Genomic DNA, 19824 nt, shown 5'->3' with positions numbered 1-19824 from the left:
TCTTTAACTTATTACTTCCTAGTTTGTTGTTGAATAAATGTTATATCAGTGGCTTTTGCAGCGAGAAAGCCCTTGTCCAAATCGCAGCTGGGACCTTTTTGTGTGTAGAGTTTGCATGTTCTCTCTGTGCATGCGTGGGTTTTCTCCGGCTTCCTCCCACAGTCGAAGAACATACTTCCAAGACTCTAACTTTTCCCAGGTGTGTATGAGTGTGTGACTGTGTGGCCCTGCAACAGGCTGACCTGTCTAGGGTGTAACCGGCCGTCGCCCAACAGTAGCCAGGTTAGGCACTGGCACCCAGCCACCCCAAAAGGGATGAAGCAGGTTAAGAAAATGTATGGATGGAAGTTCAGACAAATATAAAGCTGCCGTGTACATTTTTCCAGGTTAATCCATTTTCAAGGATGCAGCAACCCATATATTCAGCTAGACTGCTATTCACACAAATAGATGTTAACTTCCAATGTGTTTGAATTTAAAAGGTTCATTCACTGTTGCAGTTGAAGTCAGGTGACTAAATGTGCTCGGCCTTCTTGAGCTTCTTGATCAAGTGCGTTTCTTCTGGAGTCTATAGGTACTCTTTTTTTTCTGTGAAACTTTTATCTTTGCTTTCCTAAAAGTAAAATTGACTGTAGCTTCTGAGGAAAATGTCCTCTCTTTTCTCATTTATTTGATTGATTGAAAAAGTGGCATGGGGGTCATACTTTTTAAATACATCGCAACCAACTTCTCTCTGGATCAGTGCTGCAGCATCTGTTGACCGTCACCTTGCTGAAAATGACATTCAGAATAAATAAAAAGCATAATTATAAGATTTTACCAGATGCTTGAGTCACAGATAAGACAGATGTTGGTTGATTTCCTATTTTAAACTTTGTGAGCACTACATATATTTCCTACAGTATGTAATAGCTGGTATTGCACCAGATTTGTTCAATTATTTTAATATTAGAAAAATGAAGCAAAATAAAACTAACGCAGTTTAAGGAAAATTAAATTTTAAATCCACCAAAGCGATTTGAAATGACTCGCTTCACCAACAGAACCTCAAAAGAATTGTTTTTACATTTTGTTTTTGAAGACTAAAGAGTCACACAAGTTGCAGTAAATAACTACAACATTAATGCTACAAATTTCTGGGGCAAGTGGTAAATTATCTATTGCATGGGTAATGGCACGTTACACAACCAAGTCATCCTCCAATTATTCAAAGAAAGTGTTCATTCAAGCACATTTAAGCTTTAGAAATTGTTTAATGTTTTATAAAATGAGTGCATAGATTCATATAGTGTAGCCTATGGCCAATAAATAGCTGATGCAAACTAGTGAGTGTCATTTTCCTCAATAGTTTAAATAACAGCAAAAACAAGTCCCCTAGAAATAAGTCAAAATTGTGTAAAATTGTAATCTTTTTACTTTAAATGAAATTCAAAAAATGTACCAATGGGGTAAGAAAAAAATGCCTTTCCAAGAATTCATTAATACATTAAAACATATTTCTTAAGATTATTTTACAATTAAAAAAATGTCTTTAAAAATGTATTTTTCCTGCAAAACAGAAAATAGGATAATTTTTCTCAAAACAAGGCTCTTTCATGAGAAAAAGGTTTCATTTAATCCAAGAAAACCATACCTTTGTCCAATTGACCCTCTTCATCACATTTTCTGGCTTGTAGGTCTTCTTCGGCTCCAGTCCATAAGGAAGTTTGACGACAGGTGCTGAAGGGGGGGGCGGAGGCCCGCCGAGGCCTCCAAAAGGAGGAGGAGGAGGTGGCGGCCCACATCCTGGAGGAGGTGGGGGCCCTCCACCTGGTGGCGGAGGAGGCGGCGGTGGCGGGGGAATGCTGGCCTGGCCGGGGAGAGGCGGAGGAGGTGGAGGGGGGCATCCACCAGGTGGGGGAGGAGGCGGAGGAGGGGGAGGGGCTGCAGCCCCAGGTAAAGGTGGAGGAGGCGGGGCTCCAGCTGCCGCTGGGCCTGCAGCGATCTGCAGCAGAAGACGAGTGGTGTTACAGACGCAGAAGCAGTGAGGAAGACTCCGGTTTGATTCGAGTCTCATGTTGGAAAGAAATTAACCACAATTTCATAGAGAAGAATTTTCTTGCTTTGCTGACATGATAACAACTATATAGATGTTATATCTAACGTTATAACATGCAGCCAGATTCTACATTACTCATTTATAATGTCATGATAATGTAATAATCCCAATTTTGACAACTGAAGTTGTTTTTTAACAGCAGATTCCAGATGAGGGACAACAAAGCAAGTCTTCACTGTGTCCTTTTCCAAATAAGCCTCATTCATTTTAAAGCTTTTTAGTCAAAGCTAACAAAAATCAGCTGAAGGTGTAGTTTGTTGTAATCAGAGCTTATAGTACATTGGATGCTACATTTCACCTGGGTCCAAATTACCTCACTACCCCCCTGTTAGTGCACGATAAAGGCCATTCGCTATGTTGTAGGGAGGGGTGCACAAAGCATCATTTCAAGAATCCAGTGGCCTGGAAATTTTTCAGAAGTCTCAGCTAAAAAAGCAGTGTGCATCGATGCTGAATAGATTGGCAAATTTAGACCACAATGCATTGCACTTTTACTTTGGCAAATGGGTGATGCTGAACTTGGCATTTAAATTAAACATTTTTTTTTAAGTATTCAAATCCAGGACAATGGATAGTCTTGTGCTGTCTTTTGGGGGTTTGGGAGTAGTGAGTGAATTTGGAAAATAGCCACAGTTCAGGAAGATTGAATGTAAAAAATGTTTATTTGGTTCTTCAAACATAACATTTTTACTACTTTTAAACAATAAACAAAATTAAATAAAGAGTGAGCTGAAGCATCATGCTAATCAAAGCCCACCCAAAAAAGGACAAAATGAAGAAAAAGTAACTTGCCTTAACTTTAACTGGTGAAGGAAAAATGCTTTAGCTCAGATTTAATAATATCAACTACTTTTTATCCTTTTATAGAAAGAAATGATTTTGCTTTGTAGTAAAGTCTTTAAACAAGAGCCGTACATTGGTGGGCAATCATACTAACAGTATTTCTAACTAATCTGACTCTAATAAAACCACACAGTCACTGCAGAACAATCCCAACATGAACAAGTATCAGAAAGCAGATGATAATTCACAGTAAGTCTGAAAGCAAAATGTGCAGCGATAAAAAAAATATAAAAAAGTTATGCAAATTCTACAATTACAGGCTCTATTGTTCCATCAGGGTTCAGATTGGAAGTCAGCTTTAAACAAAAGTCTTTCCATTTGCACTCTTTATTTCCAGAACCAATTTTCCAGCCTGCATTTTACCCACTCACTTGATTTTGTGTTTAAATGAAATTGGCTTCAAATTTAAAGACATTACATAGTGTTTTATTACATAATGATATTGGCAGATGGTTTATTAGAGCCAAAATTAAAAAGGTGTTGTACGAGGAGCACCTCAGACTGATTGCTCTGAGCCCCTCGTTGAAGCCTGCATGCACTGATTACACGTCTGTCAATCTTTTAAGATTAATATGAGAGAAAGGAAGCAAATGAGATGCTGAATCAAAGCAAATTTGTTTCCATACCAAGGGCCCTCCATCTCTCTATTTACCTGTATGCAAACCAATCATAGAGCCAGTGCTGCAAATAAACATGGTGTAGCACATTGTTGCATTCAAGAATCCCTCTGAAGAATGATTAGAGAAGAGACAAGCTTCAAGGTTTTCTATAACATCCACATACAGCTAGATATAGTTATTCAAATTCAGAATTGCATTTGATTAGGGGGGCATACTTAGATTTGCTCACCTCTAGAAGCAGAGCTTGTTGGTGTTTGCTATAAAAACTAAACGATATTAAAGCCTCAAGTTGGCTGTACCTTCAACAGGCAAGGGAACCTTCAACAATTCTAATTTATTATTTTACCACTGTCCGGTGGAATTAAAATTTAAATTTTGGTTTTGTGAAAAAACACTGAGGTGTGATTTGTTTTATTTTTTTGTTTACCACTGAGAAGTTTTTAGATTTTTATTTATTTTTTTGCATTTTTGCTGACTTTGCATAGAACACAAGAAGTCTGTTTTTATTGAGTGGCATTTAAGGTTGTGACCAATGCCATGGCATATCCAAGCATCGATCACACTGAACTAATCCTGAGGGGTCAAACAGCCTTAAAGTCCCCCTCCAATCATCTTTTGATATATTGTAAAAATGTTCCTACTGTTTTTTTGTTTTTTATTGTGATTATACCAAAATCTAAAAACCTGGATCATTTTCTAGGACAGTTTGTTCAGTGGTTCAGTAGAACTTCCCCTCTGAGTTATTGGCAGGACTGTCAAGCCCACCCCCACTTCCCATCATCCATGTGCTTACACACTCTCCCGCTGACTTGCAGACCCTCACAACCCTAACCTAACATTACCAGTGTAACACAAACGGTGAGCAATATTGCAGCATACAGTTTTAGGTCAGATGTCAGCTCAGACGAGGAAAACAAAGACGTACGTGGATCTATGTGTCTGCATGTGGACACATCAGAACAAAGTAGGACAGGGAGCTTGTTGCTTGCTGTAGTAGGTTCTACATCAAGGCTCCAAGCTTTTCCCCATGGTATTTTTTATCTGTTTCTGATTCATAAATAAAGAAGAAATCAAAGAAATGTCCAGAAATGCACAATTTTAAGTTTACTTTTCTTTATATATGTTCTCCATCATCAGAAAAAAGCCACAATGTTAAAAACCCCAAACACTGGGTTTTTATTGGAGTGGGTCTGCAAAATGAGTCAAAACACAAGAGTGCTTTCAACCATTATCCTGTCTAATGAGCAGGTTTCAGACACTTAGCAGCAGTAAGACAAATGTTTTTGACATTTCCGCTTCATTTTAGTCCTAATGGAGATGAGGTCTTGCTTTGGTGGTCCATCAAACAATATTTAACGTTTCTCTGTTTTTATGAATCAATTTAATATTTAACTACCAAGTTGCAGAGTTTAAAATATAGAAACCATTTATTTCTTTCAAATGTTACCCATCATCCTCTAATTTCAAATTTGATATTTGTTAGCTGCTGTTGTTTTAATACACCTGGAACCAACAATGTGTTGAAACCCCTGCTTTCATAGAGGTGATGCAAACAGCCAATGACCTGATGCTTTTTTTGTTTGTTTGTTTTTATTAAAACTGAGCGAATAGGAACCTTTTTTTAAGGTGCTATTTTGTTGTCCAAAGCGTATTAAACCAAAAGGTTAATAATGGGATAAACTTGTAAATTGTGTTACATTAGTATGCCCCATCTTTGGCTATAAACGAAAGGAAAATCTGACAAATCCAGTTCAGATATAAACTCCTCTGGACTTAATATAGAGGTCAGCAGAACAGCTAATTACGGCTGAAAGAGATGTGGTTAAATTGTTGTGCCCGACTTATGCCTAATTAAAAATAAAAACAAACTAACAAATAAATAAAAGAACCCACAAACTGTTTATTCATGGAAATTGGATCACATATATAATTGGAATGTAGGATTAGGAAAAGTGTTTCTGTAAAATGCAAAGCATGACAAGACGAGTGGTGAGCATGCAGAAAAAGATAAATCAGACCTATAATCACAGAAACTATTTGACACAATTCAATCCGTCTTCATTATGAAGGACGTTTGATTGGAGGTGAGGTTTTGAAGTGGTATGCATGCAAAACAAAATGAAACCCACCTTGGCTTCAGATTCCCAGATGAGTCTCTGAGCCTCTTTAAGCTTGACTTTCTCAATAGTTAACTGTGCACACACACACACACATACACACACAGGATGACCAACACACACATCACAACACACAAAGCGAGTAGTAAAGAGGCACAAATGGGGTGTGTTAGAAAGACAGAAGAGGAACACTAGTACATTTCATACAAAACCCACACCAAGCACAATAAACTGAAGAAGAGGTGAAGAAAAGGAGGAGGGGGTCTTTTACACTGTTAATGACAATTACAATGACGTGGGAGAGGACGTAGGGCAGACTGTCCTGTTCTTCTGCACCTAAAACAAGATGCAATCTCTCTCCAAGTCGGTGGAGTGCAATGGCTGCATGAAAGGAACGCGGGCTGTGCCACTGACAGACAGCTGGTCTACCTTCAAACCCCTTCTTTCATCCGACTTTCTTCTCGTTCTGGCATTGCAAAAAAACCATTTCAACTCTAAACTCTGTGATGTGAGATGAACACTGATTCCAGTGTGTAGTCTTTGTTTTAGAATTGTACCCATCATGCTTTGATATTTCACTCCGTGCAGCCCTGCCTGCATAAAGACGATGGGAACATTTTCCACAGCAACTGAGCTGTTTTTATGGAGTCAGTCCCACTGAACACTTTGGGCTGTGGAGACCTAAATATTTAATGCATATTAGAGAGGGGGGAAAATAGATGGAAAATTGGTACTAAAGTGCAATATTTGAACCTGGAAGAGTTGTTAGTATATATGTCAACCTTGGGGATTAGTTCCATCCCAAAAAAAGGAAATTTTGTTATCCCTGCTCTCCAAGGTCTTTTAAGCATTATTAAAGACCAAATTGGAAACGTTGCTATAGATGGGAAATGCGTTTGAGCGACAGTGTTTTTGGCTTAACAAGTAACGTGGCCCCACCTCACCACATCACAGTTACTTCATTATTAATTTTGCTGTCATTGCCAGTCAAATCCTATTATCAGTCAGGTTAGAAAACAGTTTGGCACTAACAGATAGAGTGGTCTACCCCCCCTGCTCCCCCCATCTCCTATGGGGGCCATGCTAGGTCAGCTAAGAGAAGGCCAAGTTGTTAAAACCTATTAATGGGATAGCCAGCATGTAGTTCCAGCACACCACTGCAGTGCTACATAATTCATCTCATCCAGAGCTGATTCAGTGAATAGCTACGTTTTCCCCTGGAAGGGTTTCAAGCAAAGGTTTGGGCAAAGGAGTTTTTTTTTTTTTTTCTCTGATTTGGTGGTTCTTTGTTGATGTTTACAAGCAGAAACTCCACTTTACTTGATTGGGAGATAATCAAACAGTCGCATGAAGCACGCTGCATGCTACAATGCCAAAAGTTCTAGAAAAAGACTCATTAAGTGTGCTGGTTCACAAACACAGTGGAAAGAAATGACAGAAGCACACTTGAGCTTTCCGAAAAGAAATCACTCTGGCAGATGAAAGGTTAGGTTTGGATCTCACTTCATTTATATGCAGCAAAATGACAAGTGATGCTTTGATAGACAAACTGAGTGTGTGCTCTCACACAGGTTTGAAGTTTCCATGCTCTCATGCTTAATGACTTCTCTGAAACACCAGGCCAAATGTGGAGAAGTCTGCAGAACGCACAGTTGCAACCTTGTCTGAAGATAAAGGAAGGAAGAGAATCTGATGGAAAAAAACATCAGAGTTCCCTGCTTGAGGTGAAGATTCAACTGTTTGTACTTTTTATTACTAAATGTATAATTTCTCCACCTGGGAGGGATTTCCCAGAAACCAGTCAGTGCAAAGCCCACTTTCTGTACTACAAGGCAAACTTAAAAGCCTTATTTTATTTTTATTTTCAAACTACAGTGCACCTTGTAATCCGGACAGTATAGATGGATTCATTCTGGTTTTGCTTACTGATTTTGAGAGGCACATGGTGCTCCGTCAAAATATTTGGTAGGGTGTTATTGTGAATCCGCTTATGCGGCTAACGTGTAGTGGTGTCAGACTTTTTTTATGTGTTACTAACAAGGTTAAGAGTTACGTAGTCAGAGTTACATGCATTGTTTATACACTAATGCTTCTAACATGTAGAATGTCACAAACAAGTTCTAGAGCACATGTGTCAAATCAAGGCCTGCGGGTCAAATCCGGTCCGCCAAGTAATTATATCCTGCCAGCCAGATGGTTTTGCATTATTATAATTAATGGCCCAGCAACGTGTCGTACTGGTAATATATTTTAGTAATGTTAGATTGAGGAGACTGGAATATCAGTTATCATGAAAAGCGACGTTACTTTTGGGTCACACAACGTTGTCAACGTATCTATTCTCTCCCTCCCTCTCACTCATGGTGCAGAAAGAAACAAATATAACAGGATAAAAGAACTAAGGGCAAAATAGTGTAAAACAGCCGGACAACAAAACACAGACAAAAACTCAAACTTTAACCCCAAAGGAATAATATCCCACAATTCCCTGCACTGTCAGTAGGCCCAATCCCAGTGTGTCTGTGACCTTCACTACACCCTATTAGCTACAAAGCCCATCAAGCAGTACCTTGCCGAACACCACTTTTGCCAGAATGGGTGATTTCCTGCCCATTGGGGGGGGGGGTTAGATTCTACATTTGTGGGCAAAAATTGCTATTGAGGGGTGGACATCATTTGGGTTGGGTTGGTTCCTTATTGAAACAGGTCTCAGCAGAGACGTGCGGTATGGGGATGGAAAAAGGTCAAGGAGCTCCTCACCTGTAATTTATCCTCTCCACTGTGAAGAACTAAGAAAAAAACTGAAATGTGTCCACTTAATCTATTCTCTAAATATAATCTAAATTATTGACTCTTAATATGTTTTAGCCTCAAACTCACTGTATTTTGTATTTTTCCTTTACAATTACGCCGCAGAATGTGAAGTGAAACAGCACACAGAGCACAGCCTTGATTGTGCAATCCCTAATAAACTTGGGTCATCGTGTGCCTTTAGTTTATCCTACTTATGCTAATAATGTCTTTAGTGACTATTTATACATTGTCAATATTTTTATGACATGTCTTTTTTTTCATAAAATATCTATTTTACGTTTGTCTGTGTTTTTTTTGGTATTTGCATCTGACATGAAAGCTGCACTGAAAAGACAGATGGAGGCAGTAAAACAGCTGCACTATTTCATTATTAAATAAACAATAGATCATTTAATTTTGAATGTATGTGAATGTTTTGGGGAGGATTTTTGCTGTTGGTGCTGCACAAAAGTAGGAAAACTCAAAATATTTTTGGGGTAACCCCAAGTTATTAGGTTTCGTTTTGTTTTTTGAAAAGCGAAGTCACTCTGATACGTTTCACAAAGACACAGGACCTCACAAACCGAACAGAAAAAAACTAAATGCCAGGAGTCCAGCTCTGGCAAAACGACACAAGAGCAAAGAAAACGGATTTGATTTGATTTGTTTTTGCAATAAAGCAATCGTTTTATTTTTATTTGTTTTGTTCTGCAGCACGTTCATATTTGTACAACCTTGACAGGATCTACTGTATTTTTATGGAGAGCAACATCTCTTGGGATATTTATAAGTTTATTTTTTGTATATAAAATGACACACAAGTAAAGAAATCTGAGCGTCTTTTCTTTAAACGTGCCATTAATCAGTTTATGGAACTTTTATCATTTTGACAGAATCTTTATTATTTAAGGTTTACGTAGAATAATATTCCTGTCTGTTTTTATTTATATTTATGTTAAAATAAGACACGTTTTAAAAGTTTACAGGTTTAAAAATGTAGTTTTAGTGTGTTAAAAAAATGTTTTTCCTGTTCGTCCCGCAACTTAAAATGTGTTTTGTATTTTGACCCCTGTGTGACTGAGTTTGACATCCCTGTTTTAGGGTTACTGTGAACACAGTTTATAAAGTCCAACTGACTGATGGACTTATCTCTCACTCTTTTGTCTCCCTTAATGCGCCTTATATGTGACATAAGTTTAAAAGTAGACCATTCATTGAATGGGTCTACTTTTCTATAATCCAGTGTGACCTACAGTCTAGTGCAGAAAATATGTTATATCATTCTATATAAAATGCCATCATTATGTGACACAAAGTAATACCTTAGAGTGATTTGGTACTCATGAAGTTTAAAATGCCATCAAAACAATTCAATTCAAACTCAACAGCAGCTACACTGAACTCCTAATAGTTATTTACTTGCTGAGAAATGTAGAAGGTAATGAAGGGCCTATAGCTTTAATGCCCCTGCATTGAGAGTGATGATCATCTTTGGCAAAGCCCAGTCTTTGAAGGAGCATTAAGACAAACAAGCAAAACACGCTCCAACTCTGTTGGACACCTCTGCTCTACACTAATTACTGAACACTGGCTCTGGAAACGGGCCAGTCGATTGTTTGCAAAAAAAGAGGAAAGGAAGGAAACCAGGGATGTTTGTAAAAGTTGAAAAGGGTGTCACAATTAGGAGAAAAAGACAAGTGAGATCAAGATTTTAGCTCTAAACAGATGGTAGGAGGAAGATATTACATGATGACGTGATACATGATGATAATAGTGAGGATTTTGTGATTAATAAGACCTTTAAAATAATCACACCGTTAATGAATGGTCTATTTTCAAACTTGTGTCTTTTATAAGGCGCACTGAACTATGGGCCGCATTAAGAGAGACAAAAGAGTTAGAGATGAGTCTGTCTTTCAGTCACACTTTGGTCACGCCGTTCACACTAATTCCAATTCTTGTTTGTGACACGCTACATATTTGCATATTCACAATACCTGTAACTCCAGACCTTGTTTGCAACACAAAAAAACAGACTGATCCCACGAAAAACAATTGTTACTGTGACTACGCTATCTCTTAAGCGTTGTACTGGTAAATAAAAACACAGTGCAATGCCGCTAGGTTAGCAAATTCATAAAACATGTAACTCCCAACTTTATTTGCAACAGGTTAAAAAAACAGACACATACCGCTAAAACAGATGTAACTGTGACTACGCTACGCCAAACTTTCTGCTCCAAAAACAGCTTTTAAACTGGCTTTGCAGGTAAAGTTATTCAGACGGTTAAGTGCAAACACACAATATAGGAAATTTAATTTTGAAAAGAAAGAAAGAAGCCATTTCTTGTGTAGCTAAACCATCTTTCAATGCTAGTTTATATTAAATTCCCTTTGCAGATAGGCAAACTGCTTTTTCATCCCAAGGTAGTACTAAAGTGTTTAAAATTGGGTTAAGGGGGAAATAGCAGTCATTTTCTGTGCTTAAAATGGAGGGTTTTGCCTGGGAAGAAAATACGTGGAAGCCTGGAAAAGAAATGCAATCCATCTCTGTGATGATAGAATTTCACAGGAAAAGCTTCAATAGAGCAATTTGCTTGTACGATGAGCTACAACTTAGGCAGGAGATTGACCCTTTATTAAATCAGATGTTCTCGCATGGATAATAACTCCCACTTACAGGAGCTTCACATCTGTGAGTGGACTGGAAAGGCATCCTTCTGACCAAATCAAACCTTTTCTAGGCACCATTACTCATCTGCGACGAGACTTTTAAGACAAAACGTTTCATTTTGTAGGGATTTCAGGATGAAAGGGAATGCCGATCAAACTGATTAAAAGCACTTAGGAAACCTATGACTGACGTCTTTGTTCATATGTTATGAGGTAATAAAGACAGTATTAGAGGGGCTTGTTTTTCCTGCATTTACCTGGGCCTCCAAGGCTTGCATCTTCGTCTGAAACTCTTTGATTTTCTCTTCCAACTTTTGACATTCAGCCTGGGCCTCCTGTCGTGCACTGAACTCCTCATCAAACTGTGAGAAAGGAGGACACAGATACATGTGTGTGAGCAGTGCAAAGACATGTCAACACATACACACATGCAGGTGGGCGGCGGGGGGTCTCATGAGCGTGGCCACGAGGCGTCAGCAGACAGAGGAACGCACTTTTTTTACGCTCTTCGGCCTTTTTCTATTCATAGCTCCACCGGCCCAGGAGCCATGTTGTCTTCTGTCTTGGTTCCAGGCTTTGTGTACTTGCATGTGATAGATCTAACCTTTACAGACACCAAGCCGTGTCGCAGCAATGACTTCACTGGCCTAGCAGGGTGCAAGGTGGCGATGGTGGGGCGTTTTTCTTAAGAAAAAACACCCACAGGACCCCTGACGGTCAAGATTCCAGATATTTATTTTTTTTTAATTTGGCTTTACACATTTCCAACATCAAACTTTTTTAGGTACTGCAAAAAAAAAACAAGTTCAGATTTTTTTTCCCCTCTTAAAATTTAAAATATGCGAAGAGAGAGAAAATGACCATTATGAAAAGCTGAATTGCAAAAAAAAAGCTGCACATAACTTCACTCTCCCTGGCACTATGCACAGATAAGTGTACATCTTCTTGTAATGCTGATACGGATCATGTAGCGTCACAGCCAGGTATTGATCAGGGCATGGAAAATCAATAGCTTGTCTGGGGGGTCTGGCGAAAAAACAAACATTGCTGATGGGAGCTGGCCAACCAAAAGGGGGGCTGTTGGAGTGATGAATGCCTCACCTTTTTGGAGTATTCTGCAGCCTTCTGTTCGCTCTCTTCAACTTTGGCTTTATCCACACACTGATCTGCAAGACAGTCACAGTTATGAAAGGATTCTCCAAATGCTAATACTGTCAAAGACGTCACAGCAGGTTAACTTTTGAGAAACTCTTGTGGCTTGTTTCAAAGCCAACAGGGCGTGTAATTGCAATTCAAATCTTTTTGGCGTGTTTGGAGGATGACAGTATGTTACAATAATTCATAAGCTTTTCTAAAGCCAATGACACTTTCTACAACCTGGATTTACTTTTAATATTCAATCATTTCAAGTATAAAATCAATTGATTTAATGTGTACAATAGATGTGTGTGTACACATGCACAATTAAATACACATATTACCAAAAAAAATTAAATTAATAACAAACAAAACAAGTAAAAATACCTTACACACATGCCCTAGCACAGGGGTTTGCAACCTGAGGCTCTGGAACTACATGCCACTCTTTTATCTTTGCATTGCAGCTCTTTGGCTTAAAAGTAATGCTAATGCTTTGAATAAAAAATAGGTTCATTAGTGAAGTTAAGCACATATTTGTATCATGTGTAGCACAACTTGCTGTTCAAAAATTCTTCAAGTATATGTTTTATTTACATGTATAGAATTGTTCTTATTAGATTCTACACTGGTGTTGATGTTGTCATACTGATCTTTGGCATTAAGAGAAAAAGAAGGAAGGCAAATTAAAGTCATAATGATAGAAAACCCCATGTTTGTTTTGGCTTTCTTGCATTTTAATTCAAGCACATTTGCTGCACCAGAAGGATCGTATTTGACACGGTGTATTTTATGTTGAGAAGAACTTGTATGTGCAGCTGTAAAAAGCATAACATTTGAAATTGTTAAATATAGAAAAATTTAACACTGCTAGAATTCAATTATTGTAAATACATAAAAGCTACATTTAGAAAATGAATGGTCACGAAAAACAAGAATAAAGGGGAGCTTTGTGGCTCTCACTGGGTTTTGCTCAGTAGAAAACCGTAGTTCTTTTAGCGTTAAATGTTCCAGACCGCTGCTCTAAAAGAACCACCAAGAAGAGCAGAAATGTTCATTTTATTCAGGAAAACTTAAGATTTGGTTAGTAATTGCCCCTATGTTTATCCATTTACTAAACAACTCCTCCAGAAAATAAAAATATAAAGAAAATGTCGGGTACAAGGGGTCAGGGCGGTTAGAATTGTTTTCATTTTCACTTCCGGTTTTATTTTGACAACTTCCGGTTGCGTTCCTTGTTATGTTTGCTGTCTTTACTTCTGTGATTTATCGCACCTGGTTCGCACCTGTTTTCACTTCTCTGTGGTGTATATAGTCTGTTTGGCCGATACTTGTCACCGGATCGTTTTGGTTGCTCGCCTTCTTGGTTCTAGTCGTATGATTAAATCCTTCTTACCTACCTTCTGGTGTCCCGCGCTTGTGTCTACCTCTCCAGTCCTGACAGAAACACTAGTGCATAACTTTCCATCTGAATTTCATTGACTCCAACTTCAGACTGATTAAGTTTAAGCAAAAATGTAAAAGTTCGTCTTTACTGTTCGAGCCACATGGCTTATAAGGTGAGAGCTTTTTTTCTGAAATTGTGACCCGCCCACCGTTCAAATAGACATCTAATAAATATGTGTGAGCAGTAGATTATTCTGCTTTAAATGGGATTGAGAATGCCCCACAGCAACTTTGTCTTCATAAAAATTGGTATTATCCATATTTCCTGGCCTGTAAACAATCATTATTAGGGTCTCTGGCAAGATTGTCATGTGGTTGCTGACTCAATCTTCTACACCATTGATATTTGGCCAAACTGTGGAACAGTATTTTATTTTATTTTTTATTATAAAATGGAGAGACTTGCAATTTTGCTTTTCTTTAAATATTAGTAGAAAACCTTTTGAAATGTTGGTTGTAAAATGTGGGGTTTCCAAATGATGTGATCATCTGTTGTGACCTCTAAAGGTTTGATCACATTCATTTCCTGGTATATTTGACTCTATGTTGCGCAATTATTTTGCGATTTCCTAACAGCATTTTTCTGGCAATTTGTTTTTTTCTCTGATTTAAAAAAGATAGAAAGGGATTTTCTGGATTTTTTTCTGTCTCTCACAATTAAACAATAACCATGATGAACATTAAAGATGTCTCATCTTTTTAAATGGGACAACCTGTTAAATCTGTGACTGACAGTTACGTTTTTGCATCACTGAACTTGTACATTTTTTAATCATTGAAAACTGTTTGGAGATTAAACTGATTCATGGCACAAACAGGCAAAAATAAATGCAAAGACATAGAAACATCTGTAAAATTAGAAAAACACATATGAGACTACTACTAAAATGTGAAGTGAATGAAGCTGTGGACAAGGATGGGGAATGTTATCATGATGTGTTCATTAAAAACAGCACACCAGAGGAAAAACAGCCAAGATCTGCTGTGGGATCATTAATGCACATCATAGCCTCTTGTCTTTACCCTCACTTTATTCGCACGACTGTTTTCCAATAAAAAGAATCTCAACATGCACAGTTATTTGCTACTTAAGCATACAACAAAGTTGGATCAGCATGTTTGTTTGGAGAAATTCCATTTTATCTACTACACCCTTTCACTGTAACCATTTTATGCTTTCCAAGCTTTATTTGACAAACTTAGTATTTTTAATTACATTATTTAAGTTTTTTAATCAAATTTTAATGTAGATTTAGAGATAAAAAGCACAAAAAGCTGAAAGACTGAGTCTCCAACATGTCCTGTTCTTCTGCCACAGTTAAAGTTAAATGCAGTACCTGGTGGAGAACCGTCAAAAAAATAACAAAAGTGAGGATTTGCCTTAAGAAATAACAAAAAAAAAAGAATAAAAATGTTGAAAAAGATCAATTCTAAAGCCACACAAGTTATTTTTTACTCTCTAGCTCATTAAAAAGTCAGAGCTTTTTTAAAGATCATGAGTTTTTCAGACACATTTGGAAACTTTTAATGACCTTTTGTTAGATAAGAAAAAAGCTGTTGTTGAGTTAGACCAGTAAGTGTTATTTTTTATTATATTGTGCTACATTAAATATACCCATTATTGATGTATAACTTATTGCTTTCTGATTCTTCAATACTATAAAAGTAAAATTCAAGTTATTAGTGACTCTAGTTCGGAAATATTGTATTTTTGATGGTGATTTAGACAGGTCTAATGAAATACACATTATATGTACATATAAATTTGACAATGTAACGGATAATAAAAACTCAACTTTATTGACAAAAGTTTCAATGCTTAAAGTTATGATTTTTTCCAAAGTGTCAAAATGTTCAGAGCAAAGTTACCAATCAGGTGTGTGAAGTCCATCTCCAGTCTTCTACTGTAGCCAAAGTCAGGGTCCATCCCACTGCGATGCAGAACTATCTGAGCCACACTTTCCTCTATCACCTTGTAGTACTGAGGCCTAAAGGGTCACAGAGCAAAGCGGAAAAATCAGACGGGCCACAAAAGATCTGAGTGACACAAACCCGTACAAGGCCAATTAGCCAAAAACGATTCGCTCATTGAAAGCAAGAGGTCACAAAATGCCATGTCAAAAAGGCTGCTGCTGCAGAAAATAGGAACGCCATTAAATTTGATCACTTGCTTCACCCCGTTCATGAAATTAGCAGATTAATGGCGGCACAAAGCCCAAAATGGGATGGAGCTACTATTTCAAGGTGACGGAGGTTAGTCGAGGTCACGCTTGCCCTCTTGGATAATTTGCAATCATCTCTGCCAATTAAAACCGAGGTAAAGACTCAGATGTAAATCTAATCAGTGTAATGTGTGTAACTGAAAGCACAATGAGCAGGAAAACACGGGAGTGTGACTGAGGGAATCAGCCTGAGAGTCCGGTGCCATCGCAGGGGTTGATATCTGACCTTTTCCCTGTAACATTATCAACTTTAATTGCAAGTGACATTTAGCAAACACAATGCCATCTTAAACGAAGCCGCAAACTGAGAAATACCAATTTTCTAAGCATGACATGGAGCTCAAGATGATATTTAACATTATCACACCAACAAATACTTTTCCCCCCTTCTTTTTTTGTTTTTCTAAAGGCTCCATTGCTTGTAATCTGCGATTTTAAGTTCTGCATTAAGGTAGTTTTTCTCGCCATTTAACAAACTGAGATAAAAAAGGAAAACGACAACAGCAGACGGATAAAAGGACGCAAACATTCAAGTACTTGTGGCTAATTACTTTATAAAATATGTAATTTATTGAATACAAATTTCTGGTTGAAGAAAAGAACATTGATACGATATGGTTACAGGAAGACAGTCAGAGCGTCAGGAAATCAGACAGACCTCTGATTCAATCCCCACATCAACGTCATCCGTCTCTTCTGTAAATACTAGTTCAAAATGGGTCCAGAATGAAAGCTGGGCTCTTTCATCAGCGGCACAGTACAAACAGACCCCAAACAAGCTTTTAGAGGCAGATCGTGTTCCTTTAATATACATAAACTCTATTCCTTTTTTTAGAAAACATCTCTGTCTTTGCAGACTCCTTGTCTGGTCTGTAATCGTACACTGAGAGGATGACAAAGAGTTCACCATTTGATCCAAAAATCCCTGATATATAAATATGCTTGAATGCATTATTCTACTCTTTATGATTTATATAACGAAGGAACCAGAGAAGCCCAACGACGGGAGGTTGCAAGAAGTCAGTCAGATCAAAGCCCAGCGGTTTGTTGGTCTGCCATGAAAGGATGAACTCAGAGGAAGCTTCACTGTTGCTTAAATGTGATAATTGATTGTAGCAGGCAGAGCTGTGAGCAAAGTGCCTGTTGCTGGGTGGGATCGTTTTATAGACCGGAAACATAAAAAAAAAAAGAGAGAACATGTTTTGGAAAGAAAAAAAAAAAGAATGTGTGATAACGAGCACTTTGTGACTGACAAACAGCAAATAGAAAGAAGTTTCTATTTATTCAATATACAGTCTGTCTTTTTAAGACACTTTGTGGGTGGACAGACCATATCGGGTTATAAGCTGAAGTGCCAAATGGTAGAAATATTGGAGCCAAAGTAAATAAGAAAAAAAATAGCATTTAGGTGTGCTGTTTTGAAAAGCAGAAAGAGCCATAAATTAAACCTGAGCTGTTGAATTCACCCACTCGTGACTGGCACAAGCTGGTGAAAGCTCACACGTCGCCCTGCATGGCTTAAACACTGTGGCACTCGGCTTACAGCTGTCACCAATGCACACCACATTATTATCTCAATGAGCCACCCTATTTTCCCTCCCTCCCTTATTCTCCTCCACCAGCGAGCAGATACAGGCTAGGTGGAGATAACTAGAGACGGGAAGCGAGACCCAGAACTGTCAGGCCCTTGAGCAGTGGGCAGGGCTGGGTTCCCATATGTCCCCAGTATCATCCCCCCAACCTCTTCTTTTACTTTGGCACCTTCATTTCTTCCACTGATAGCACGCAGTTCGGCACAGCCCCAGCCAATTGAACCAGCTCCACTCCACATAAACCAGTGTAATCCCCATATCACCAGGCTCCAAAAGAGCAGATCTGCTCTATATTTACTGGGTGGGTTTCATGTGCTCCCATTCATTAGGCTTGCAAGGAGAGATTAATTATCAAACATAATCCAAGCCCCAGAGGCAAGAAAAACAACTAATGTTTTGTTAGGTAGAATTAAAGTAGACAGAGCAGTTTACACACGGTAGACAATGTTATGATTGGAATACTAATTTGAATATTTAATGAATTACTGGCAAATGAAGTAAAACAGACAGTTTTTTCCTACAATAATAAAAAAAATGACAGCAAATCTTGAGTCAAACCTTCACACCATGCTTTCAGTCGTTGGGCATGGCTGGACTGGAAGGATTTCACCCAGTCATGCTCAATAATTGCTGGAGAAACCAACTTTCGTGGAAATGGTTCATCTCAACAATGATAGTTTCTCTTCACAAAGTGAAAACTTGCTAACTTTAAAGGTGAAGGCTTAAAAGAGACGGATGGCACAAATTGGAAATCGCTGTATGCACTGCAGTGCTGCATCTTCCATCATCCTAACTGCACAGCTGTGATGTATGGGGAGTAAAATGCTTCACTCAAAGCTGATCTGTTGTTAATGTTCGTGTGCAGGAATTTCTCCCTGCATTTGTTACAACAGCTGGAAGGGGAAAGAAAATCAAAAACATATCTTTAAAATAGGTTGTCTTTTTTTTTTCTTTTCCCCCAGGATCACGGATCCAGGTTTGCACTGATTTTTGTCAGAGGGATGTAAATGAACACTGGGGGAGAGATGGACACAGGGATACTGAATGGTTAATGTGAAATCCATCCCTTATGTCCTTTAAAGTGATGAGGGATACATAATTCACAACTCTGAGGGGACAGACAGCAAATGGTTTTGTTACATTCATCCTCCTTTTATTCTGCTTTAATCTTCTATGTTATATTTTATGTCTTATTTCTCCAAAAAAAAGTTCTGACACAGCATGTTATTCATCTGTGCCGCTCTGACCACATTAGCACTTCTTTTTTTAAAACATAAAAAGATCCCTTTTTCCACTTCCACACTATTCTGGCACTTTTTTTTAACCAAACAAACAGTGCTTTGAAAAGAGGAAGCACTGTTTTTATCTCACTACACTTCATCAACTGTTTCTTGAACGTGGATTGGATCGTACAGGCGTCTGTTGATGAAATAACTGTTTTCTTGTCTCTATGTTTTTATATTTACTATATGATTATCAGCAGAGCACTGGTAAACAACGATGTCAACAACAAGTTCAAAATGTAATTGCCAACTGTGTTGTTCTATTAAACAGTCGCTCTGCAGTTAAATAAACTGTACAACGCTAGCTGATTACTTGTTATGGATGTGAGCTGTTATCAGAAGAGTTCGGTAAATACGCCAGGCTTTTGTGGAGCTCTTCTGGATAATAACTCTAGAAGAGAGTGCTATCAACACTGATGAAAAATGGTAAAAGTGTGGATCATTTTTATGGCATAGAAAGACTTTTGAATGGTCTTTTTAAAATTACATTTGGATTAATGAGATTAAAGAGCGAGTCGATTTTTTTTTTTTTGTAAATGATTTGCTCGGACAGTTTGAAGAGAATAGTGTGAATGTAAGATGTTGATTTAAAAAAAAAAGTGTTTTATAATTTAAAAATATTGGTGTGGGTGGAGCCACCATGGCTGTGTAAACGAAATCACTTTTTGCCACAAATCTAAGAGAGTCAGCACCGGAATAATCTGGATTTCTCCTTAACAGGTATAATTCAGAGGAACATAATCTACTGCTAACATGGTCTGGATGATGGAGAATCTTCACAGATTACTTACAAATTTCAATGAAACCTCACTGTTTTCTTTTCTCTAAAACTTTGAACTTCCTACCAAATCCAACTACTAAAGATTAAACTGATCAAAGTTACAGGTTTATGCAGTTCAACCTATTTTTTTTCCATTTAATTTCAATGACATCATCACTTTGAGTTTCTACGTACTTAAACATAAGAAGATGAAAGTTTGAAGGACACAAACAATCAGCA

At 37.9% G+C, this 19824-nt stretch overlaps 1 protein-coding gene across 12 annotated transcripts in view; it reads right to left on the bottom strand.

Annotated features, from left to right (window-relative positions):
- The window catches only part of diaph2 (diaphanous-related formin 2), a 426471-nt gene that overhangs the window by 259415 nt on the left and 147232 nt on the right, over positions 1–19824 (bottom strand). For 7 of the 12 annotated variants that reach the window (XM_078953946.1, XM_078953948.1, XM_078953953.1 and 4 more), the window contains 5 exons: positions 15597–15715; positions 12246–12310; positions 11402–11506; positions 5691–5753; positions 1634–1984 (listed from right to left, as the gene is read on the bottom strand). In XM_078953946.1, the coding sequence (XP_078810072.1) occupies positions 1634–1984; positions 5691–5753; positions 11402–11506; positions 12246–12310; positions 15597–15715 (703 nt within the window). The remainder of the gene's footprint in view (positions 1–1633; positions 1985–5690; positions 5754–11401; positions 11507–12245; positions 12311–15596; positions 15716–19824) is intronic. The other 5 variants (XM_078953952.1, XM_078953954.1, XM_078953956.1 and 2 more) reach the window with 1 other exon arrangement.

This window comes from Oryzias latipes, chromosome 10, assembly GCF_053564925.1.
Source record: "Oryzias latipes strain Hd-rR chromosome 10, Olatipes_Hd-rR_3.1".
Taxonomy (NCBI): Eukaryota; Metazoa; Chordata; class Actinopteri; order Beloniformes; family Adrianichthyidae; genus Oryzias; species Oryzias latipes.
The sequence above is the reverse complement of the archived record's forward strand: the minus strand, read 5'-3'. Positions and strand labels throughout refer to the sequence as shown.